The 26725-nt window shown below is 41.5% G+C and overlaps 1 protein-coding gene across 5 annotated transcripts in view; it reads left to right on the plus strand.

Moving 5' to 3' along the window:
* Positions 1-7943: 7943 nt before the first annotated feature.
* Positions 7944-26725, plus strand: part of actn1 (actinin, alpha 1) — a 57083-nt gene continuing 38301 nt past the window's right edge. For 2 of the 5 annotated variants that reach the window (XM_085442572.1, XM_085442573.1), the window contains exon 1: positions 7947-8357. In XM_085442572.1, the coding sequence (XP_085298698.1) occupies positions 8250-8357 (108 nt within the window). In that variant the 5' untranslated portion in view covers positions 7947-8249. Of the gene's footprint in view, positions 8358-26725 lie in introns of all 5 variants that reach the window. The other 3 variants (XM_085442571.1, XM_085442574.1, XM_085442570.1) reach the window with 3 other exon arrangements.

A 26725-nucleotide genomic window follows, 5' to 3' on the forward strand; every position in this document is an offset into this window, starting at 1 on the left:
CGCTTGAACGATGAGACTCTTCTGCCAGGCGAAAGCAGACTAACAGAGGGCTCACCGGCAGCTGTCGAGAAAGATTACAAAAGAAAGCACAACACAAGGCATCACAGTCTCGGGCTGGTGGTGAAGTGGTAATCTGAGGGCAGGCTTATCGAGCTGCCTGCACAGCTTTCTTGTCAAAATAATTTCCTTTTCTTCTTACTACTGGCTGTCACTTATCTGCAGGAAGTAGACACCCTCGTTTAACCCATGCTTCTCCTCGTACAAGTATTCAAGTTGCAATATTATATGCTTTGGAGCTGTTTCTGTTTTGCTAGGCGTGCGCCTGCTGGGTGCATGTTGCTTAATGATTAATTACAGACTACAGGCACACACGGGGGCTTTCCCTGTTTTATGAGCTAATTGTACTGTTTCACACATTGATGTCAATCTAAATTATGTGGACAGTTAAGAAACCCGAAAAAGGTCACACACGTCACAGAAAACTCAAGTGTCCTTGGGTGGTCACATTAGGAGGAGAACTGCACTTGTTTGTGAACTCTTTATCTGTATTTGTTCAGGGAAGGTTAACTGGCTCTCTGTTCCCTTTCCTTCCCTCATAGAGGGCCACTCGAGCCAAAGCCTTTGAGGACTTCCACTGGAGCAGGAATGGGTTTAATCACATGTATTGTACTGGCCTGGGAGGAGACACCGTGTCAGTTTAAGTTACATAAAAGTCTTGAAAATCTAATTTTCCCATTAGCCTCCTTGTGGAGTGTTATGCTCTTACACAAAACATCTTTTTCTGACAGTTTTGGTCGTTTCTGATGAGGGATTTCTATATTTTCAATTCAATTTTATTTATATTGCACCAAATCACAGCAACAGTTGCCTCAAGGTGCTTTATATTGTAAGGTAGACTCTACAATAATATATACAAAGAAAAAATACAGAAATCATATGACCCGGTATGAGCAAGCACTTTGGCGATAGTGGGAAGGAAAAACTCCCTTTTAACAGGAAGAAACCTCCCAGCTAAGGGAGGGGCGGGGCCATCTGCTGCAACCAGTTGGGGTGAGAGAAGGAAAACAGGATAAAAGACATGCCTTGGAATAGAAACAGAGATTAACAAGTGTGATTCAATGCAGAGAGGTTTATTAACACATGTTGATTTAGAAAGGTGACTGAAAAAGAAATATTCAATGCATCTTGCATATTTTGTCTTTCTCATCATCAAGTAAGGATTTAGCAATATCTCCATATATATATTTATTGGAAACTCAGTCCAATTAAAACCAACTAAATTCAGTCTCAATGGCATAATCAGGCTGTTGAATGCTTGAAATATGAGATTTCTGTAGGTCTGACATTACAGGCAATAAACACTTTTTCCCCTGGTTTAAATCTGCAAACTGCATTAGCCACTGTTCAAGGTGGCAACTTTCTAATTCATAACATCAATCTAATTGAGCTGCTAAGCCTTTTTAGATTTATTCAGATAAGTTGCCTAAAAACTTGGCCTATTGCAGGCATAATTATCCAAGGACACTGGTCCTGCTTTGTTTAAGAGGTACAGATTTTAAACCATGTTTTTAGGAGCTTTGTCCAATGTCGTTTTTTTGATCCTGAGCTCTCAGTTAAAATCAGCTCCTGCAAGTTGCTGCAAATCTGTACGCTAAAAGCACCAACCTTTTGTTTTGGACCGAGTCGTGCTGTTCTCTATCCTGTTCCTGCAGTATGTTTCTTTTGATCCCAGATGGTGTTTTGGCTCCTGATGTTTGACCACAAACCCAAACACATGTACAACTCAATAGGATTATCATGGTTGTGCTGCAGTATCCCATACATGGCTCAGCTTTAACAGCAAGGACAGCTATTTAAGAATTCCCCTCCCGACATGACTGGAATACCTTGGGAACTTGCCAGAGACCAGACTGAGCCAAACGCACCAGCTCTTCACATGACCCGTGTGCCTCAGAAAGCAGGCCCGAGCGTCTTTGCACCACTAACTCTTCAGAAGATATTCTGGGATTCTGCTGAATGTTGACGTCAAGCAGTCGGACCGCACAGAAATTCCCCTTGTCTGCCCACCCAAACTGTGTGGCGTGGAGTGTGCCACCAGAGTAATTATACATATTTCAGCGGTTAATTAAAATGGGTTAACTGATGCGTTTAATAAGCCATCATTTGCAGCACTGAGAGGACGAGCCTCTTTTGTCAGACGGCCAATTAGAGCTCCTGTTGCTGCTCTCTGGGGTGGACTTCTATTAGTTTTGGCTGTATTTTAAAGCATAAAAATAGAAACCTTATTAGCCCTGCTAGCAGTATAGCTGTAGAGATCACAATGTTGGTCAGTTCACTAGTTTGAAATGGCTCAACAACTTAAAGTGTCCTGATTTTTGGAGAATAAAATAAAATACTCCCTCTTTCAAGTCTAAGGTTTCAGGTCATAATAAAAATTGTCTCGTCCTTACCAGATTCTAAAATGATTTAAATCCAACTTTAGATGGACAACACTATACGGCATATTGGATGTTATTATTTATCAAAGAAAAATTAAGTCAAAATACTGCAACAGAGTGTGAAAAGTACACCCCATAATGCCACAGCTGGTAAAACCACCTTCAGCAGACTTTGTCAGTCTCTCACGTCACCCTCAAGGAATTTTGGCTTCTTTTCAATGGGATTCAGTTCATTGAGGTTTGCAGGCATCTGTTTATACACAGCACTTTTAAGGTCCCACGACAGCATTTTAATCATGTTGAGGTTTGGACTTTGACTGGCCATTGCAGCGCCTTCATTTTTTTCTTTAGTGCTGTACTTGAGATCATTGTCGTGTTGCATGACCCAATTTCAGCCAAGCTATAGCTGCCAGACAAACTCTCTCCTCTATAGCGGAGTTCATGGTCAAGTCGATGACTTCAAGGTGCCCGGGTCATGTGACTGCAAAAAAAGCCCAAATCGTCACACCACCACTGCCGTGCTGACAGTTGGTTTGAGGTGTTTGTGCTAATATGCTATGTTTTTGGTTTTCACTAAACATGGTGATGTGCATTATGGACAGAAATCAGTCACATCTGTCTAAAATTTTGTTGCAGAGGTATTGTGGTTTCATCCCTTACAGCTTTGCAAATCTAAGCAGTTCTTTTTAGACAGATGACACTTTCTCTTGGTAATCCTGTCCAAACAAGCCATACTTGTTCAGTCTTTTTCTAATTGTGCTTTTGTGGAGTTTAGCATTTAACATGCTGACTTAGGCCTGGGGAGTCTGAGATGTAGCTCTTGGATTGGATTTTTTTTTGTTTTTGTTTGTTTGTTTTTTTTGCAGTGTTGCATAGTCTGACCTTGGGGTGAAATTGGGACATCTACTCCTGTGAAGACTGGTAACCGTCTTGAATGTTTTCCACTTGTTTATATTCTTTTTCGCTGTGGAATGGTGGACTTCAAGTTGTTTGGAAAGACCTTGAGAACAACACATATCTGGATGCTCCAGACTAGAAAGCTGCCAAAACATCTGTGTTTTATAGAGGAGCTCACACTCTCTGAGGAAGTTTATTTGATTGACACAGCGAGGCTGTATTTATCTATTATAAAACCTGCTAAGGACAAGATGATTTGTTTTATTACGTTGAGAAATGTGAAATCATAGAATTTAAAGAATGTCTACTTTCTTTTTTCCATGAATTTGATAGCAGCAGCATCCATTAATAACAAATGTCCTCTTAAATGCTCTTTTTTTTTTTTTTTCCAGGTAGGATTTTTTTCACACTTTAGCTGATTTCACTATCATTCTCAAAGTTTGGAAAGCTTGTTCATGTTACAAGAGGAGGACATCATAAAACTGGAAAGAGACTGAGAAGCTTGTCATAAGTAATCTCAACTTCCCTTCAGGGTCAAAATATACTTTCCCATCATTTTGGCTGCATTGTGTGTTCTGGTCCTTTAATTGAAAGCAACCAGAGTTCCTTTTTTTAGTTCACGTCTTATCTGAGAGACTTCTTCAGATATAAAAACTCTCGGACTCCCACCGCCCACTGGAACAAAAACTTGGTTATCATGACCTCGCACTGCTGAGCAGAGAGTGTTTCCTCTTAGGCACGAGGGACAGAAAAGGGACACACAGCACATTAAGAGAGCACTTAAAATATGTGGTTATTAAACTTGGCCTTGGAAAAGATATTAACCAGGGAGAAGCAGAACAGCAGGAGGAACAACACTGGCGTTCTTTATGTGGCAGGTTTGTCGGAAAAACTCAAAATTTTGTCCAAACATCACATTCGGCGTGCTTCAGACCCAGCAACAGCCTCGGACAAAATCTGGTTCATCCCAAGGACAAAATACACAAACAAGCTAAACAATAAAACATATGCTGTGCAAGAGAGTTTGGGCCTTTACATAGAAACAGCTCCTCAAAGCAAGACTGAGCTTTAAATCTGCACCTAAAGGAGAAAGGACACCATCGCTGAAAAGAGGTGGTGCCCTATAGGACACAAAATATCAGCCACCTATAATGCACTCTTGAAATCTCTTTCCCCATCATTCGCACGTTGACTACTCCTTAGCAAAGCAGAGCCAGTTATGCATTACTAGCAATACAGCTTGATGGCTACTTTCAGCTCCTGCCTTTCCACAAAGGTAGCTTTTTACACCAGATGCCCTTCCAGACACAACCCTAAAGAGAATTTTCATCTCTGGGTGAAACTGAAGTAGATGCCTTTTTGATTGCTAAATGAACATGTTAACCACTGCACCACTAGAGCCATGCTCACTAACAATATGGTGTAACACTTGTTTGTGCTTCAGCACACTCATGGATAGCAGCTGGTCTGTGTTGTGAGTAATATACAACAGTAGCAGTACAGACTTTGTAGAATTTTACTGCTGTTTATGTGCACTGCTGTCATCTTGGGTTGTGGAGTCTGGGGTGGGGTAGCATTACTCTGACTTTTGGAGTTGGAACTCCAACTCAAGTGGGAGGGGTTTCCAGTTGAAAATTCTGATTGGGAACTTGGTATTTCGGATTTCTAAATTCAAATTGAATGCCCCAAGATTTAGATCTTGGCTCATGTGATCCAAAATTTAGGAGTGGGGGAAGAAGTCCAGTTGCTTTGAATTTTAGCCCTGACTTTGAGAACCTACACAGGCATGCTAAATATAAAGTATCAGCTTACTAACATTGGATAGCATATAACTGTTAGCTTCAAGACCTGAAGATGCAAACGGTGTGGCTGCAGGCTCTGCTTTCTTAATTAAATCATTAGTCTGCAAATGACTTATCAAACAGAGTTAGTTCACATAGATAATAACCACTGTTTCACCTTTTAGCCAGCTGTTTCTGGAATTATATTAAAAGTAAATGTAATGAATTGCTTTGCTCTTCAAATGGCTGTAGGCTAATTAGCTAATGGGAGTGTGTATGAGTCCAAACTCTTTAGTAAAAGCTGCAGCCAACTGCCTCCATCTTTGAGCCACAGAGCTGCTGCTGCATGCCTCTTTCTGCTCCTTTGTAGGTGCAGAGCAGTGGCAGGCAGCTTCCTTTTGGCTGGGGACTGCAGGCAGTGAGCTGGCAGCCTGCTCTCTGACTGTGACATCACTTTTCCAAACACTTACCACTGGAAGGTTGTCCATATATGGAAGAGCTCCACTTTCTCCAGACTGTCAGGTCTATCCCGCTTTCCTGCATTGTGTGTGTGTGTGTGTGTGTGTGTGTGTGTGTGTGTGTGTGAGAGAGACAGAGAAAGATATAGCCGGTTTTACCTTACAAGGCAGACAGACTTGGCCATCTCTTCACATGTTTGCAGGAGCTTTGTGGTGACTCATCTTTCTACTCACAGCTCTCATACTGTAGTAAATGGATGGATTATGAGATTAGCAGCACTGGGGCTCAGACAAAAGGAACCCCCTTACCCACCTTGTCCAATAATCTATTATTTTTATAGCATGATGTTGGATTTAATTTTGTTGTTTTTACATCTCATTGTTATCCAACCTTGCTCATACCAGGTTGGACTTAAGAATGGACTTAATTCTTTGTGGCATAGAATTACAAAGGTGCAGAAAACATTCTGCACCTTTCTAATTTTGGTTAACATGATAGCATCACACAGTTGCTCCAGATTTGTAAGCTGCACATCCATGATGAGAAGTTTCTGTTCCGCCACTTCCCAAAGGTGATCTGTTGGATTGAGATCTGGTGACTGTGAAGGCCATTTGAATGCAGTGAGCTCAGCTCGGTCCAATAACCATACCAGATTCAAAGTCACTAAAATCAACTTTCTTTAACTTTAACTCTCAGTTGTGGATGGCTAAGTGAACTGTGTCACAGATGCTAATTTCTGAAGTGTTTCTGAGCCACAGAATTGTCCCTGTTTAGTAGGACCATTTTTTTCTTTGTCCACACTCACTAATTTACAACACGTTTGCATGGAGTGTCAGACTGGTTTCATTCATCCACACTTTGCATCATTCTTTGCATTTGCCAAGTGTGATGTGTGAACAGGCATCAGTTTTGGCAATGATTTTATTATTTATGCATGATCTCTCTTGGATTGTGCTTCTTTTCATTTTTAAGCGACTGTACGATCTTATGACCTCCTCTTGGATGTCAAATATTTTCTCCAAACTTTAGTTGGAGTTGGTTCATGTCATTGGATCCCAACTTATGACTAAACAGATTGAAAGAGGAGCTTCGTTCCTGCTGGATAATATCAAAACTGTTGGAAAGCATCTCAATAGTGACCGAAATTTTTAACACAACACCACAACATGAATGCAGCCCTCTTTGAAACCACTCCTTTATGTTTGCTTTACAGTCACACAAATAATTCCAGTTTGCTTAAAATATAAATGTAGTAAATATTTTTAAAGATATCCTGCTTATGTGTTACTGCCTGAACAATAATGAAAACATTTAAAGCAGTACCAGTACATGATATTCTGCATAATGAGGGGACTACTTTACTTTTAATACCTATATAGCCTTTTAAATTCAAAGTGTGGCATTTGGTATAACTGCAATGCACTCTGCAAAACAACCTACCAAAATATGACTGGTCCCCTGGTGCCCCATCCACCAAAGCTACTGGACTGGAGTACTGTTACTTAGACACGTGGTTTTTCCATATTATGCTACTTTCTGCTTTTACCGCATTGCATTATTTTAAAGGTCTTGTTAGTTAGTGTTTTTGCAGATTAATTGCCTTATTGTAGATCAAGCTACAGAACAATAAATAAGTGATTAAAATCATCAACAGCTGGAACATTAAAGAGATACATGCATCAATGAATCTGTTATCATAATCCAATAATATCATTTTGAAAAGTGTTACTGGACATAATACATGCATTAAATATTGGGAATATATTTGGATTATACAACCTGTGCATTATTAAGCTACTGAAGTAGGATTATAGGTTTTACTTGCATTAATGCATTTAAAGTTTAAATGCATTAAATTCTCCCTAGCAGAACAATTATCCAACATGCCTTCTTGTGAAGCTCCACTCTTCACATAAGAAGTCTGAAACAGGAAACAGGGCTGCACATGAGCACGAAAATCATGTTTACTATGCCTGTTTTCTACCATAATTTTATTTCTGTTTTCAATATTTTCTGGGGAGCCCCCACCGCTGAAAAAGAAAAATATCTAGAAACGCCCCTGTTTCTAGGTTACTTTCCTCTACTTCACTTTGAATGCACAGCTTTTAATTTTACTTTTTGATACTTTGACTTGCGGAAAGATTATTACCTCTAATTATTTAAATAAAACAATTGAAATAAAAAAAAAAGTACACTTGTTTTAGTCAGATTACAGGCCGAAAGATATTTGGCTCGACCCAGGCAGTCAACCTTGGTTATAAAGCCTCACCACTGACAGCCCAAGCAGCCAGTCTGCTTCGGGGAGGCGGTTTCTGAGTCCCAGAGGCGTCCAATCGGATTCCTGGGTCTGCTATCGATTCCAATTTGTCTGAGGCAAAGTTTTTGCGTCCGTCGCTCCTCGATACTAGACCTGCCTACTGAGGGCTGAATGCTCCTGCTTGGGGAAAAAAATAGAGCAGATAGAAGAAGAAGAAAAGAGGCAGAGTTGGAGGGAGAGAGAGAAAAAGAGAGCGAGAGAGGGAAGCCGGGGGTGGACCGTTAATTTCATCCACACACCGTCTTGAATGCGTGGAGGAGAGTAGACTGAGCTGCTGTAAAAAAACATCACCTCGCCGAGGACCGGAGGACTTACGAGACAAGCAGAGAGCGTCTATATATAAAGCTTTATATATACATGTATAATATGGAACACTATGATGAAGAAAATTACTATATGCAACAAGAAGATGACTGGGATCGGGATCTCCTCTTGGATCCTGCATGGGAGAAGCAGCAGAGAAAGGTAAGGGCTTTGACTTCCTTCTGTCTCCCGTGCGGAAGTGGGATTGTTGCCTGTGATAATAATTAGGCTCTAATAACACAGCTCATTAATATGATCGCCACACATCCGCTTGGATGTGCACTTGGCGACTTTGGCTCCAGATCGATCCGTTAGTGGAGCCAGCAGACAACCAACGGCAGCCCCAAAAACCAGCTGGCAGTGGCTTGCTTTAATTATCAGGCTCATTATCGCGGCCAAAATCACCTGTACGGCTTCTTTGGGTACTTTTAAATACGGCTCCAAAACTTTTCTCGTCTACAGATCTCGGAGAGACTTGCGGATATCCCGCAGAGCTGTAGACGTATAGCGACCGTGTGTAGGAACAGCACTTTACGTGAAGCAGGAGGGAAAGCGTATGAGGAGGGACAATTAGAAGGCGGACGGGACGGCCACTTTTTCAGCGCAACAGATGTCAGCCATGCGCTTGACTGCATATGGTGTGTACCTGGCCCCTCCTGTCATCTGGCTTATGATGCGACGTGGATTAGGCCATGATTAACAACCCGGGGATGGAGTGTATTTGTGTGAGAAGGGGGGTAAACTCACCATAATTCCCTCCGACTCCCCTTTATTTAGCCATTTTACGCGCGGATTCTACGTATTTTCTAGCGCCACTAACAAAGGAGTACTTGTTTCTAGTTAGGAAGTTGTTTGCGGTGTTATTACCAGTGATAGAAAGTTAGCCATTTGACTTCTGACACTACTTTTCTTCCCCTTTGAGTGATTATGAGCGCTGTAACCCGAACTACACACGGTTTATATTTTCAATAAAGAGCTTTAAGACGTCTTAACAAGTCCGGATCTTCTACACGCGTCTCCCAGCTGCTGCTCGTTTTCCAAATGGAATATGAATGGTCTGTTTCGAGAATGGGTGCTACTTTTCCCCTCCCTGTTCCCCATACTTGTCCTCTGCTTTGAAAAAGGGGGAAGAAAAACGCTGTGGAATCTGAGTAAGCTGTGGTTTGGTTTGGGCTGGGCTTGGATGGGAGCAAGCGTGCCCAAAAATGGTAATAATCGGCCCCTCTCGCTGCTGTTGGAAAACTTCTCCCCGAGTTTCTTTCTTGCTCTACGAAGCTCTCGGCTTCTGGTTTCCTGGATTATGTCATCGGCAGGCTGCTACCGGTCGAGAGCAGATAAAGGGGAAGTAAAGGAAAGGTATGCGGGGTTGATGTCAGGTGTGAACAGTAGACCGAAGTGCTTCGGACATCAGTAGGTAATTGTCTCCTGCTGGTGCTCCTTTAGGGGCTTTTGGTATATAAAGGTCATCATGCAACAAACGGGCAAGTTTCACCTGGCTGTTTTGTTCTGCCCATATCGCAAACAAGTCAGAATTTGTGGTGAAACACTTGCCTGTGATAACCTGCACATTCCTGTGCCTGCATGGCCCTCATTGATCTAATCATCCAGCAGAGAGCAAGGATATTTATTCATGTAAACTTCCCCTTGTCTGACAGAGCACTGATGATGGGTTATGTTGAGGTCTGACCAGACACAATTGCAGACTGAGAGGGATCACAGCAGCCCCCACCTTCCTCTGCAGGCCTGCACCTCTGTCCTTTGCCCCAAGGAGGGCATGGATAACTGTCACACGCGTGCACACTTCTCCGTGTGCATGTGTGCACGCAGCACTGAAAAATTCCTCCCAAGCTTCAGCAATCAGCTCTACTGCTGATGTACAGATAACCAGGAAGCCTTTCAGTCTCTCCCTCATAACTTTCTTTATTCTGATCTTAGTGTTTAAGTGCTTCAACATCTAAGATGTTGGTCACTGTACTTAAACATAAAATGAAACGATAGCTGATTATTTGAAGGTTTTTGCTGTTGTAGAATATAACTGGAGTTATCTAAACTCACTGTTGTTTGGATACTGATACAGACCACCAAGATGTGATAATTAGGTGGATAAAAAATTTACAACCAAATTAATTCTCTTTGGGTCCAAGTGGCCATATGTGTCCATGCTGGGTGTCTCTTTACTGTTCAAGTGTCTTTTAAACTTTTTAACAGTGCAAAAGTACAAAAAAAGAGCACATTACACAGGTGAGGGCTTTTTTTCCAGGCTCTTTTGCAATTCTCTCACACACACACACACACACACACACACACACACACACACACACACACACAAAAGCCTGGCGTGTCTGAGAGTGCTTAAAATATTTGGAGTCCGATACAAGTCTTAACCTGACTCCCACACGCACAAAGATATCTTCTAATCTTGAAATCCTAATGTCTTTGCATACCCAGGTGTCTGCTGCCCTCTGCCAAAGGTTACATGAAGCTCACATATTGTCACCTTTATCACATGATACATTCCTTAGTGATCACTCTGAGTGAACTTTATCGTCGCGCTCCTTTAATTTTTGGTCATTTTGTTTTTCTGTAGCTGGAAGGTGGAGTTCAGGTGTTAACTGCTCTAGCTAATTTGTCCAGGTTTGTCCTTATAAGGGTATGAGCTGCAGCACGTTCCACCAGATCTGCCTGTAAACCTCCCGCCTCCTACTTCCCATCTCACACACCCCTAAACTCTGTGTTCCCAACCCACACCCACATTCCCCTGGCCAGACTCTACAAGCCAGGTCACAGATCAGAGTCTCTGATCTCACGATTTGTTCACCTTCGCCAATAAAGTGGAGACAGACGCAGAGCATACCTGTTCTCTGAGGCAAAGAGCAGAAAAGTGGTGTGTCTCTTTAATTTGTGATGACTGCCGGCAGCAGAATCAGCGTGCTGATCAATAGATTTCTCTGAATTGTGATGTCAGAGAGTTCATGTGCTATGTGGCCAGGAAGGCTTTGCAGAGGCTTGCCTGTCTGTGTGATGCATATGTGGGAAGTGTCTGTAAAGCGAATCAGTCACCACTGTGATCAATCAGCACTGGGCGTGGCTGTCACAGGCAGCAGACTTCCCAATTCGGCACCCTGACCAACATCCACGTACAGTCACTCAACCTCTTCTGGAAGAAGTAGCACGATTAATTTGATAAGCAATAATTTCAATAACTGAAGTAAAAATTTCAAAGATTTTCCCATGTGGCCATGAGTGATTTCCTTCACCATACATGGATATTTTAGTTCTGTAAATAAGCAAGTCTGTTGGCTGCTCGTGTCCTAAAAAACATCAAGTTTCATCACTCAGGAAACTGACTCAACACATGAATGACGGTGTGACGTTTTACTTCTAGTAAGAAAACCTTTAAGAGATGAGTGTTTTGTTCCACACTGGCAGCTGTTTGCTACATTGCATAATAGGATGTGTAATGTCAGCTCTGGCCACCTCTCAAAATGCTTCCTGTCATCAAATTCCTCTGTTCCCATGATGCACCTTTCCAAACCCTTTTTTTTTTTTTTTTTTTTTTAAACAAAAGGAGAAGAGTGTCAGATCGTTGGTGACAAAGCGGTGGATGTCAAAAGAGTAAAAAAACCCTCCAGCCACCCACCTTCCTCTCTGTCTCTGTCTCCCAGGCAGCTCTGCTCTCCACACTGATCAAGGCGTCAAGTGCTGAAATGTTGCTCCTCTTCACTACATAAAACATGAGCAGGCTGAAGAGTGTGTCACATTTATTTTCCATTTTCAGTAAACTGCCCGTCTGTGTCATGTTTTCCTTGCTGCGGCCTGTCATTGAGCCCTGATGACCACTGCCACCAAGGACTGCACTCAATCATATGATTAAACTCACATGTGCTTATCATCGTTTGTGTACATAGCGCTTGAATGATATTTTGAGCCAGTAAAATGTCATTTTGTCAGTGACCTTATGAGAGAAACAGTTATAAGTCTTATAATAGCAGTTAAATGAAACACACGATAGGACTGAGATATGCAGAAAATATGAACAACAAAAGAGAAAATGCTTTTTTTTTTTTTTTTTTTTTTTAAACTTGTGAGGGTCAGTTTAGGAACAAATTTACACATGTGAATTTAGTTTGTTTAAATATACAATACAATCTAATAATATGGATAATATTTGCACTATTTCCGGTCTACAAACACAGAAACAAACACACACAGTCAATGGGAAGAGTTGTTGCTCAGCCAGCTTTGAGGTAAAACATTCCCAGCATGTGCTTTGCACAATGTGCAATAGTCAAAGTTATAGTGTTAAAATATGTCCACAGTCATGGTTTAACATGTGAACAAATTCAGGTTATCCGCTTCCTCGGGGTGAGACAGGCTACAAAAAAATACAAGCAAAGACATTTTCTTGGTTTATCCTAAACCGTTTCCAAGTTTGGAAGATGAATTTGTGTTAATGTTCTTTATATCTTCCTAGGAAAATGGGAAACATTTATTAATATGTATGTAAACATGGATTTAAATACAGAATATAAGGTAAAAACAGAGTTTTAAGCGCTAATGAGCTTGAAAGTCAGTATTTGGTATGGCGATCTTTATTCTTCACGCAGCCTGAACTTTCTTAGGAAAGTTTTCTTCCCTTGATGATTCTGATTACGAGACTGGACGTCAGTGGAAAAAGCAGCCAAAGACCTTCAGAAAGCCTGGAGAGCTATTGCCAAGGTTAAGAAGACGAGATGTGACATGTTGCTGGGATGTGTTAGCCACTCTCCCATTTCTGTGATGTATCTTTATATTTAGAGGACTTTTAAAAAAAAAAAAAAACAAAAAAAAAAAACTATTGCGAGACTGTGAAGTCCCGGTCGTTTCTCCAATGCGGCCTTTATCTGATTCAGAGATGCTTCAGGGAAGTGAGCAACCTTTTGTCTGTTTGTCAGCAGGAGGCGGTTCAGCATCCTTTTCTCAGTCACTTAGTCATCTGTCAGGGTGGCTGCAGCTCCCTGTGAAGCACTAAAAAGTCTCAAAATTCAATATGTGAGTGAAAGATATCTTATTAGAAGACTCAGGAACTCCCAGGTGGATCCAACTGTTGTGGTTACTGCCGCCAGACTATAAATCCCAACAGGGGCTCCCAGGAGAAGCAGTCATGATACCCCGGTCACGGCTCTCAGGGCTCTGTCTCGTTTTCTGTATTGATGGGGTCACATGCTGACACCCAGGCTGAGAGCGCACAGGATCATCCACTCTCCCCATCATAGGAAGTTTTATGTGCGTGCTCCTAGCTCAGCTGGAGGGGTGTGCTCAGAGGAGTTGTGCAAATTTTATATTCCAGATATTAAAGAGCAGATGTTTTATCTTGAATTGAAATGCAGTGGTTTAATGACACAGACGTGTTTATAATTTTGACTGAAATAGATTTTTATTCATGAAAGAAGCATTTACTGTCAACCTGTTGAATGCCATATGCACGTTCCCATGAAAAACTGAATGTCTTCCATGTTTCTTCCAGTTTTCTCATTTGGGATTCAAACCAAAAACAAGATTCCTGCCATGAAACTGCTTCCTTTCTTCTTTTGTAAAATCTTCCTGTAAACTGATCCGGCGTGAACGCAATGTGGGTTTGATGGAGTCTGTTTCATAATTAGCTGAAACATCTTGTTATCTGCTGCTAATGAGAAGCTTTCAGTCTGGAGGAAACCCTCTCCTCTTTATGGCCTGAAGCTTTTGGTGGATGTACGGTGTGTCAGAAGACTGACCTGTGTCTAATGACTCTTACATAACCCCACTCTGCGTCTCAAGAAGGTGTTTTATTCTGCTGGGGCTTTAGTTGGAGGACTGGTGTCACTGTTTGCCCAGGAAATGTCAAATTGAAGGAGCTGTTTTTACTTTAATTGCTTCTTATGTGATGTTCCCTTACTGAGTTCATAATTTTTGGAAGAACTACTGGATGCACTGGCACACAGTTGGACATTAATGGTTCTCAGATGTAACTCAATGAGTTTTCATGATTCCCAGCTATGCTATGAAGTAGGTATTGTCTGTATCTTGTGAGTCTGTGTGTGTTTGTCTTCAGGGGAAAGTTGAGACCTGACGACACCTTCTTTCTTCAACCGCACAGGCTTTTTTGAGTTTATATTGACTGGATTTGTCAAGGAAATAACACTGCAACTGTGCAAGGTAAAGGCATGAAACTTTGTTAGTTCAAAGTAAAGAGTGCTGGAATCAGAGGGGCAAATGTCAGTTCCCACTTTATGTCTAGTTTCCTTATGAAGTGCAGGAGTATTTTCTCAGAACTCACTGGCATTGTGGTGGGATCTTTTTTCTGGCATGAGTGTGCTTTAGGTCCCTGCATTTGGAGCATTGCTTAGTGTTTAGTTTTTTTTCACCTGAATTTTTCCTTGGATACAGATTTTCCTGATCAGATGCTGCTGGAAGAATTAGTTTAAACTTGAATATCTGAATAGCCATGTGCAGCACTGTGGATGTATCTCCTCTGTGTGTGTGTTACCATGCAGTGAGAGCCAGCGACTGAGAGAGTTGTTTCCAGCTGTCTGAAGAAAGAAGGTCAGACCGCTGCACAACTTCTCGTCCGTTCTTGGCCTGCAAAAACATTTCCATGCTGTCGGTGAAATTCTCATCGCTGAACAGTTTCTCCTTTATTTGTTTCAGGAAGGTGCATGCTAATCTATCCTCATCCAGCTGAACAGTACATCTTAGTTTGTAAGAATCCACTGTTTGAAAAGTCAAATGTGAGCAATTACCAGGCTCTTATCTGAGCAGCTCCCAAAGGCCCAGGCCCTGATGCAAATTCTTGACTTTTCTCTAGCTCCAAATTTAGAAACGTCGTATATAGAAGTCAACCCCAAGCCATCGGTCATTAAAACAGTTTCAAGACCCATTGTTCAGTGAATTTTAATTACTTAGTTTCACGGGTTTGGATACGTTTGACTGCTTTGCTTCATTTGAAGTTTCATGAATGACAATTAATGCTGCATAGACTGCAGTTTGTTGTTATGTGTACGTTATTGTAGCCTCTTTGAGACCCCAGACTTTTTAGATTCTGCATTAACTCTGAGCTTTGGGGTCAAGGTGCTTTCCTGTGGAGACGACACTGCCGATCCCAAAAAAATAAATCTGCTCAATACCCAATATGCAACCATGTGTGGATCCACTGCACACTTATGATCACATGTTTTCAATACCGTACGACCCAGAGGGGCGTTTATAGGTGATCTGTCTGCATGTTTCCAAGAATTTTTTTCATGCACCACATGGGAAGGATGTAGTCGAGTCTTTCTTCCGCTAATGCTATTAATCACACCACATGCATTCTCAAGTGCATGTGCTGACTGCTTTGAAGCCAGGAGGGGGTTTGTACTGTACTCAGAAGGTCTGTGCACATGCTAGTGTATTAGCTTTAAGCCTCCTCATGGGAGCAGCTGTAGTGCGTTTCCTATACAGAAAAAAAAGGGGGAAAAAAAGCTTTGAGTAAACAGACACCATGGTAAAAACAGGGCGCAGGCACACCTTTCCATTCATTCATCTGTGTGGGTGTAGCTCAGGGGCAGAGAAAGGAGAGCATGGGGGGGAGGAGGCAGTGAGTGGAAGAAGAGACTCGGACAGAGGAGCTTTCAGGGCTCGGGACAAAGAGAGTGTGTTCAAGAGGCCGTCTATTGTCACATTGTCAACCTGGATTCAATAATTCATCATCATCAGCAAGGTTAGAGTTTGAGCTATCAAATGACTTCCCTCTTCAGGTGCTTTAGCTTACCATAAACACTGGAAACTGGGGAGACGGCTAACCTACACCGATTAATAAAAGAGAAGATTTGTTTCTATTCCTCAGTTTTTGTAGAAGGAAAAAAAAGATGGTATGGTACAGTCACATGGGTCCAGAGACTGGTCAGTGACCACCTGCTAACCACCAGTTATGAGGGCAAAAATTAGTATTCCCCAACTGGTTGCCGACAGTCGCTGTGGAAAGCTTCATTCATCCAGTCCTAGAGCAACTGCAAAAAGTGTCACACCCTCATTGTGAAAGATTTTGCCCAGCGATGTCCAGCAACTGCTTGACAACTGGTTGGGAAATACATGTTTTTCCTGAGAGAAATGTGGTTGCCAAGCAATCTCTAGCTAAGCTAACCAAGCTACTTTTTTATTTTTTTATTTTTATTTTTTACATTTAATAGACAGACATGTAAGGCATATAAACCTCCTCATTACATCTATACCAGATAGCAGGTAACCTTGTTTTCTAGAATTTGCTTTTGAGTTCTTCATTTAACATTGAAAGAAATGGTAAAACAGGACTCATAGCACTTAATGACCAGCTGCAAAGTTTCCAGACTGAGGGGAAAAAACAGGAAGGACATTCCTAATTAGCAAACTAGCTAAGAACATGGTCAAATTAAATGGATTTCCAGGAAGCAGTTTGCCACCCTTTTTACAGAAAAAAATTTTTTTTTTCTTTATCAAAAATCTGCTTTTGCTGATCACTTCCCACATGATGTAAAATTGTTTCTTGGATGGCTTAACTGATTTTGGAAGCTCACTGACAAAGTGGATGTGAAAAACTCATCAGATATAGGGTTAAAAACAATCACTACAAACATCATTCCATAACATCAGCTTGAAACATCTTATCCATCATATTATATTTTCTTTTTCATTCCTTTCATCCGTTTCTCTCCCTCGCTTCCCGTTATTTACTTTCTCTCCACTATCTATCCCCCTTTGTGTGGCTGAGTGGGTGGCAATGGATTTAAGGAAAACTTGTTTTGTTTTTTTCCTCCGTGCTTGTTTTAGTCTGGGCATGTTGAAATCTCCCTCCAGCTTTATCAGGAAGCCACTGCGCACAGGGTGGTGCATCACTGTTTGCACTGTGTGTAGTAAATGGGCAATTGGAGCATTTGAACAATACAGGCGGGATGTTTCTTAGTGTTTTATTTACACTGTGGGCAATTAAGTCTAATTCAGAAGGAGTCAAATTCACTGCAGTGACTAAGCCTTCCTAGGTGGCCAGAAAGAGATGAGAGGAAGTAAATATGAAGATGAAAATGATCCTGTGAGTGATAATAAGTGAGTTCTTGGCGTGGGGAGTGTCACTGGGTAAAATTGAGGCCGGGGGCTATTTGTTCTGTTGTACTCCTACACTCTTCTAAAGTGGGACAAGTATTGAACGTCTGAATTTCAATCAGTGGCTGCTATTGATCCTGTGCTCCACCGGCACTCATGGTCAGCTAGAGCGGACTCCCTGCAGGCACGTCACATTGTGGTCTGACGACTCTGAGCTGTTTGTGATACGCGTTTAAATTGCACAGTAGCAGCGAGGGCTGAGCGACACCTCGGCTCCCTGCCCTGCTCTCTTTTGTCAGTTTCCTGCAGGATTAGCCTGCAACCTCCTGACGTCACTTCATTTATGACGGTAAGCAGCAGCAGCTTCTGTGAAGTGCTCGCAGCAGATCTCATTACAAGTTGTAACAGACACCTCCCCTTGATGGCCCCACCCCAGCAACCCAAAGCAGGAGGAAAGCCAGCCTGCTGCTTGTTGGTGTGTAGTGGAGAGCCCTCGGCAGAGCGGTGGGGCAGCAGAGTGGTTTAAGCTGCATGAAGTGCTGGCAGGTGCTGGTGCTGGTGGATGGACTTTAGGAGGGAGGGTGGTACAACCGTCACAGTAGCTAACTGTGGAGTTGAGTTGTAGTCTTGGCAGATGTGTGTGCGCGTGTGTCCTCCTGAACGCCCATAAAAGTCTTCCCACACTTTGTTTTTCTCAGTTTTTTTGAAGGATAATCTCTATGACCAAAAACCAATACAGCTCAGAACAGCCAGAGGAGAAACGTATATCACATATCACTTTATCCACTGGTGTTGGATGGTTTTATTTGTATGAAGTTTTCTCTCCTTTCTGTTGATGATAAATTGTGGTTCAGCTGTGTTGCCCTGAGCACAGAGTTTCTCTCAGGAGCAAAACAAAAATAGGAATAAAAGAACTTAAACTGGGTAAAATGGGGTACATTCATCCTTTCTAATAAGTCAAGTTATCCATTTCTTGGTGCGTTTGATGGCTTTGATTTATGAATCAATCACTGATCCAGCTGAAGGTCATCTCAGCCGAGCATTTACTAGATGAGACTCCAAAGGAAGAAAGAAGAAAGGCCACTGCTCGTTTCAATACTTTCATTAAAGTGTTTCATGTGGGGCCGGTGTGCCTCCATCATAGCTCTCTGCACTTTCTCCAGGACATTTATCTCAGCTTGCAGCATCAGTCTAATCTAGGCTTGTGTAGCCATTTTTGGTCATTCTTCCAGATGTGGGAATATGAGCCCACATTTAAATTATTTTTATAGTCCCCATACCATGTGACTTTTTGCTATTTGCTGTTTCTCTAAACGAGCAATGAGCAAATCATCCATCATAAGTCTTAAAAAGGGTTTCATAAACTTCATACAGGATTATGTGTACAATTACAAATGTAACTGCCACAGAAAATATGTGGTGCACATATTTAGATGGAAGCGTTTGATTGGAGCTTTTCTGCCACGTTTATTCTGAAAAACTGATATTTAAGCTAAACTCTGATGTTCTTTGGGGTCAGCAGCAGGTTGGCACCACTTTAAGGGGCTGTTTCATGTTAGAGCAGGTCAGTGGCCCCTGGAGCTGAGCTGTATAGGTCAAGGACGCTGTAACCAAGGTTTGGGTGCATGTATTACTTGGACCTTTGGCAGTGCTCGTTTCTGTTGAAGAAAATTTTCAGTTCAGGTTTTTTTTCTGAACTGAGAGTGTTACCACTTCTGTGTTTGACTCGCAGGTGGAACTGATGAACACGAAGTTTAATTTTGTATGTCTGGCTATCAACAGCATCAGACTGCATTGTTTTTATGGCTCAGTGCTGAAACTCAACCGAATTATACACAATAAATTGATGTGTGCATGCAAGTTTCTTTCTTTTTTTTTTCCCATGTAATGCCGTATTTAATGCTACATTAATATAAGAAATTGGATGAACAGGTCTCAGCATTTTCCCTTTTTGACGTGGGGAGCTTCACTGATAACATTTTTAGCCACAGAAAAACAAGCAAAGAACCTATTAAAGGCTTGAAACACCCTCATGTGGCCCACGTCACATAGCGTCCCTCGAGACTCTCCCATTAACATTAAAACACTGAACAAATCAGCATTTTTGAGGACAACTTTGGAAACAGATCATCAACAAACACCAAAAACAAATCTATTCCTGTGTGAATTGTGCTGTCTGCCACAGTGAAACAATTACAAAGGTAGAAAGAGGAAGCGAAAAACTACAGATATGAGGGTTTTTTTTTTTTTGGACATGTGAAAGACACACTGACTCATTGCTCTGGCTACCTGCAGAATTAAATATGTTAATTCAAGTAATTATAAATCGGGAAAGCATATTTTGTTTGCGAACTTGGAGAGAAATGTCTGTTTTCCTGGAAGCTTCTAGTTTGGTGCACAGAAAATTACTGCAGAAGTGCATTGGCCTTAACAGGACATGTGCAGTATAGCTGATGGGTGGATGAGTTGAAAGTGTCTTTTGTTTGAGTGCAGTGTAGCTCCTCCCCAGCTCAGCATTTCTCTGAGTCAGGTGATGGTCAGCAGTGAAAATCGCTGCTTCGGCACAAAGCAGCACCACGACTGGCTACCTACCATCACACGACGGCTGCTGGCAAACCGAGCTCGAGCTGACTCACGATTACTCTGAACCCGGCCACTGTGCTTCATCATATCTGTTTACATTGCTGTCCAACTGTTGTCAGAGACAGCTCAGGCATGACTCAGGACTCGAAGCTGTGATAATAAGTTCTCTTTACAGTGTCAGCATCTTCGTAAATTTGTATTTTTTTTTTAAAAACAAAATTGTATTGATACTAACACTGCAAACAAACAATATAATTTAATTGACGCAAGCATATAAAAGAAACATTCAAACTACAAGTGTATGCACATGCTGTAAACTCAGCCTCCTGCAAAAACACAGACCTTAATGTTTGTTTAAGTACTAGGAACATAAGCTGTACTTTCATTTTGGACACATATGCTGCAGTGAAATGGGATCCGTCACAGAGTGGCCTTTGTGCGGTGGGAGACTCCTGCTTTGAGCCAGCGAAGTGGGGAGATACATGTTCACGCTGGGCTTTTCAATGACTCGCTGCTCAGCAAGGCCTCTTTGATGCCCAGAGTCTATTTGAATAGCATCTGCACATAGATTTGCATCCAATTTGTGTGCTGTGAGATCATCAGAAGTGCTGCGTCTTCTTATCAGCTTGCGTCATACTCAGACATTTGTCTGGATATAAACCTGCTTGTTCTTAGTCTCATCAAATATGTAAAATTCAGGAAGTAGATAGAAGGTATTTGCTGTTTTATGGATATCTTCAAAGTTTGCACTTTGTACATTTGAGGAAGAAGAAATAAAACTACATATTGTAAGATGTTTTTAGTTATTTATTTCTAGTGCATTCAAAAGCTGCAAAAGGGTTAGATGGTGATGCATCTTTCAGGAAAAGTGGTGCTCAAAGTGCGAAAATTTCAAACAAAATTGCTGAGTACAGCTTCAAGTCAAGTCAGTTTTATATAGCATATTTTAGCCAACCCGAAGTGCTTAACAGGCTCTCTTCCACAGCATGTCTTTATCCTGTCTTCCTTCTCTCACCCCAACCAGTCGCAGCAGATGGCCGCCCCTCCCTGAGCCTGGTTCTGCCAGAGGTTTCTTCCTGTTAAAAGGGAGTTTTTCCTCCCCACTGTCGACATATGATTGTTGGGTTTTTCTCTGTATGTATTGTAGGGTGTACCTAAATATAATATAAAGCATCTTGGGGCGTTTGACTGTTGTTGTGATTTGGTGCTATATAAATAAAACTGAATTGAACGGATACCTTCATTCGCAATCCACGTCTCCAAGAACCCACAACACCGAACATGCACACACAGACAATATAGTAAAGATAATAACTTGAAAATTAGTCAGAATGTCAGAATAAAAATGTTAAATTCCAACTGTGGTAAATAAAAGAGGAATAGATCATATTTACAGTGACCAAACCGTGAGGGACCTCAGAGGTGACTTAAAGCAACTGAGACTAGGTACAGCTGATTTCAACAATTCTTGAAGAGGTTTTTTTTTATGAGGGAAGGCCGCCCAGATGCAATGACATCAAAGGCCTGATTGTCTTTAGTGAGGAGATGGCACAGAGAGAAACTGTTGGATTATTTAGAAACCATTTTCTTTCTGTCATAATACATCTGGCTAAAGATTAGCTTAACTGAGGTTGAATGCCATTTGATTTACCTCCCAACACGCCGTCACAGATAGATGCTTCCTTCTGTGCAGTGATGTGGTTGACAGTTGTAATTAGGGATGTCGCCAGAGCCTCTACTTATGGTAACTTTCCATACCAAAATTTTGAAAGTGCTGTGGGACTTCTTTCAATGCTATAGGTAGCGAGTAGGGTTGTCAGAGAAATTGATACTTGGACACTAATTGATAGTAAAGATTAAAATTGGAGTTGCAGCAGGTTTGACAGCATTGTTGCAGAATGGCAGCACAAACATGAACATGAGCACCAAAAACTCTGTGAAGTACCTTAAAGTTGACCTCACGCTTTTTATGGAGAATTTCGAGACCTCACTAAAGCTCTCGTTTCAACAAGTGTTGTCAGTCCTTTGTGTCTGTGATGTTACAAGATGGTGCTACATTAATAGGATAACACAATTATTTGTGTCTAAGAAGTGTTATGTTTCTCTTAAAGTCCCAGTTTGAAGCAGAGAAAAGTTTGTCACCATATTGTCATCAGCAATGACAATATGGTGCCAGAAGCACAGAAAATAAACAGAACTGCTGCTGCAAGAGCCACTGTAGTTCCAATCATTGCTAACCAAAATCTGCCTTAATTTCCTCAGTTTCTGCCCACGGTATTGAAAGCAGTGTCTATTCCTGGGTGTCGTATGGAGTTTGAAGTTTGAGCATCATGACAAATCCTCGTGTAATTTGGTAGAAATAAGAGTTTTGGAAAGAACTCAGCTGATTTCTATGGAAGCTGAAAGAAAATCTTTTTTTTTTTTTTTTGTCATTCGTAAGTCAAAATTTCAGGTTATTATCTCAGATGGTTGAGTTAGTAAGTCAAAATGTGGCTTCGATAGGGGGAAAAACATTTCAGTGGCTAAAAAGCTTTCGTAGATTTCTGCAATGTGACCTTGCTGGTAAGTTTTTGGTGCTTTGGACACTACAGAGGGAGTGCCACTGAGTTCCATTATATATGAAAAATGAGCCGATATCTCAAATACTGGGTAACTCCCACCAAAAAACAATCGAGATGCCTTAATGGAAAAACATGTTCCTTTAATTTTGGAGGCACGGTGGTGGAATGGTTGGCACCGTCACCTCACATCAACAAAGTCCTGAGTTCGAACCTAACCAGCTGGCTGAGGCCTTCCTGTGTGTTGCTCTAACCAGGTACTCTGGTTATCCCCCCCACCGTTCAACGGCATGCATGGGGTTTGGTTAGTTGGTCATTCTAAACTGGCTGTAGGTGTGAATGTGAGCGTGCATGGTGGTTTGTGTCTCTTGATAAACTGGCGATGTCACCATGGTATATCTCGCCTTTTGCGCTGTGAAAGCTGAGATGGGTTTCAGCTCAACCATGACCCTGAACCGGATAAGCAGAAGAAAATGGATGGATGTTCCTTTGAATTCATTTTGTGAGGATATACTTTTAACTGACTAAATGTTCTGGTGAAAATCTTTGAATCTACAAGGTAAGTGTATCTGCTGCATAAACTGTCTGCATCTAAAACATATTTTTATTAAATAACATCACTGTTGCATCCTTTAGAAATCTAAATCTGATGGGAAATTGATGCAGCATCTGTGTTATTATGACCTGAGCGAGATTACATGAACTTCAGGAGTGCAACAGATCATCTCTAAAACGTTGCTGACATCCAGGGAGGAAGCCACGCACTGAACACAGATGCTTTTGTGGTCATAAACTTGTGTTGCGTGGGGAGAGTGTGTGTGTGGACTCTGTTTTTTAAGAGCCTCTGAGCAGCCGAGCTGTTTGTTTGCGGGTCTCCAGGCTTTTATGGTTGTCATAGCAACCGCCCAGTGTCGGGCACTCTGCAACATTTTCACAGACGAGCCGGTCTTTGTTAAATGAACACGCCGGAGGAAAGAGCTATCGCCACGCTTTGACTTTCTATTGTGACACGCACACACACATGAATATGCAGCAGGGCAGCTCTGGGCCACGAGAGAGTAAATATCAGTCGACCGGTCACAATGGCTGCTATTCTTTGTCAGTTGGCGCTTTTTGGCTCGTCCACAGCTTGGTCAGCACGCGCGGGAACAGTGAGGAGCGTGTACATGCATGTGTGCAAAGTGCCTCTGCCTGCACAGCATACAGTATCTCTCTGCACCAGCTGCACACTGGCTATATGTGTTCCTGTGTCGCATGCTGGTTTTTTTTGCACTCTCTTTCTGAGGCACACTTGCCTCCTTGCATGTGTGCATGCTGAAGCAGCAGCCAAGGCAATAGTTAAATGTAATGGGATGACTTTGCTGAGTTGGCAGTTTGTAGTAACAGCCTGTTTGAGTGCCTGGTTGGATGGATGCTGCACCTGAGAGACTAGACTTTCACACGCCATCGCACGGCTGGACTGAAATGAGCTGTGTTAATCTACAGTACATGTTTTTGCAGATACTTCAGTGTCATGCATTATATTTGACATTTTTTAGATCTTTAGTCTGTAGTTTTATGCACACATCGTGCACATATTTCGTGGTATCTCGTGCACATATTTGAGTACCGCCTAACTGGACTGCAAAGCTTAGCAGATTGAGTACAGAAACGCTGGCAACAATTCTGAGATCATTTTCAAGTAAAACTTCATTATGATGCTTTTTGTCAGGGGAATATTTTCCAGTTTTTAGTTGGAGATTTTAGGACACCGTCCGTAGACAATAACCGCTCTTTTCAGCTGTTAATCAACATTTTATAGGCATAACAACTGGGCAGTTAATTGAAGGTGAGGGAGTTTCAGTTTTATTTGAATATTTGTCCAGAAGTTTTGTGATATTCGCTTAATTTTCAGTCTGGCTTTGTTGTGTTTGTCATCCAGAAACTGTAGAGAGCTGTAATACAGGAAGTAACTGAGAGAACAAGAAAGTGAGAGTGAGTGGTTTAGTCATGCAGCTCTTAGGGGGACATACTAGGGAAACAACAGTGCTGGGATTATACCAGAGATTATACTATCACGATATTACAAGCACTATATGATATTATTGTGATTTTTAGCATTTTGTGGGATGCTGAGTGTTGCACTAACATGTTGAGATGTAAATTAAGATTGAGATTATGTCCTCAAAGTTAATCTTTGTTGATATACGATAAGATAAAGTTATCTCACTTCAGTTATTTTTCTTTTTTTACTGTCAAATGAGATTATTAAGCACATCAACCGTAAAATCTGCCGTAAAATGGAAGTCTGCTATCAGTCTGTGATTAATTGGGGCCAAGTTGGCAATTACATGCAATCGATTTCTAATGATACAGCAATTAACTCATAAACCATCAAGAATCACGTATCTGTTGCGGTCTACATAGACACAAATTCAGAGTTAACTGTTAAAATTGTTCTCTGCAACCTTCCTGTTCTATAGAAAAATAAACAGAATACAACTAGCTGGCAGTCATTCAGACTGATTGCAACATGCTGCCATGTCTGCATCTATAAATTAGACAGCAAGACCTTTTGCAGACCTTCAGCAATCTCTCTAAGAGTGGTTAAAATCACCAGAAAGCCACTATCTTTATTTATTTATTTGTTCATAGATGTAAGGAGGTTGCTCTATTATTATTATTATTTTTTTTGTGTGTGTGTGACTGAGCCATTAGCTTGCTGTGAACAAGGAGGTAGCTTTGTCATGTCCAGCATTAGGTGTTTTTTGCTCGGCTAATGTTATTTTAGGATGGTAGTGCAAGAGCTGAGCCCTCTTCTTCACAGCATTCCCAGATTATTAATTTTTTTTATTCAATAAAATATTGGTGTCCTGTATCAATACAATATTGCCATGCAAATTATTGCGATAGCATGCTGTATTGATATTTCCTCCCACTCCGCTAGATTATACTGGTAAGTTTTGGTTCAGCCAACTGGACCAGCGGCTCACATGTGCCCTGCAGCCTCAGCCTTGGCCTGGTTCACAGTTTTCACTGCCAGAGAAGTGAGTGCTTAAATATCAGTGTGGGTAGTCAGGCTGCATCCTCTAGTGCGCTTTGAAGGAAGGAGACAGAGGGGGATGAATGATGACCTTTGACCCTCTCAGAACACTCCCTTTGCTCGTTGGCACTCCTGCCCTTCCTCTGTTAGGGAGAGAGAGCACTGTGACTACTAACAGAGAGAGAGAGAGAGAGGGGAGAGAGAGAGAGTAAAGCAGATGCCTTCCCTTCATCTCTCCTCCGGGTTCAGGAGTCAGAAAGGTCATATTGTTCATGTGCATGACTCACTCTGAGCAGGATGGATGGAGCAGCGGCTTTTATTACACACCCGTGCAGGGATGTTAGGAGCCTCTGTTTGGGTGTGTTTGTTTACCTGTCTGACTGACCGGTAGCATCAATGTTCCTAAGTACACGTGTGACATAAATAGATAGTAACAGCTTCATGTTACTGTTGGGAGTTCTGGTCACCGTATTCATTGCTTTTGGTGGATTTTAGTACAACAAACTGCATTAGGGCAGAAGAGATAACAGCTCAGTGATCAGATGTTGATAGACAGTAAGACTAGACTCTGGGCCAGACTTTAAAAAACAAAAACATGTTCCCAGATCCAGGAGTTGAGCCCAGAAAGTGACAACACTGAACTCATTTCTGCTATGAAAGATGTTGTAGTAGCTCTGTTTGGCTTACACAGTGAGTTCAGTCAATCAGCTACTTCCTGACAAATGACTGAAACCCCTGCTTCATTCTTTAAAATGCATGCTTTGGTGAGACTTTAATTTTAGTGCGTGGTTTCCTCAGTTTACTCTGTGTTCCCTAAAAGGTCAGCAATGTCAAGACTGATTGCAAATCCATTGAATCATTCTAAAAGACTGCTAGAATTTTATAAATGGCTTTTTTAGTTGGTAAAATGATTAATGAAATGATGAAGCATTTTATATCCCAAAGGTCAGCTTGACTGTGACATCACACTGTTTTTGGTCATTGCGCAATGCTATAACTCAGGAACTGAAGGGTGGAGGGGTTGCAGCTATGTTTTATATGTGGTGCTCACCTATTGAATTCCTTTTTAAATTATTACTCTGAATTTTGAAAATATACATCCATGTAGGGCTGTTCGATATAACGATATATATCGGATGACGATATAAAAACGTCTATCATTTCATTTTACGCTATCGTTTGTTTCGTGGTGTCGCAAAATAAACGTTTACGGCAATATTTTTTCACCGTTTTGATGGTCACTGTAGTGGCTATATTCATTTCTTAAAGTTCTCTCTTTCTCTTATATTTAATAT

The sequence above is a fragment of the Copadichromis virginalis genome, linkage group LG19 (genome assembly GCF_057382275.1).
Source record: "Copadichromis virginalis isolate Kocher_CV1m ecotype Utaka linkage group LG19, C_Virginalis_male_GT1.1, whole genome shotgun sequence".
Taxonomy (NCBI): Eukaryota; Metazoa; Chordata; class Actinopteri; order Cichliformes; family Cichlidae; genus Copadichromis; species Copadichromis virginalis.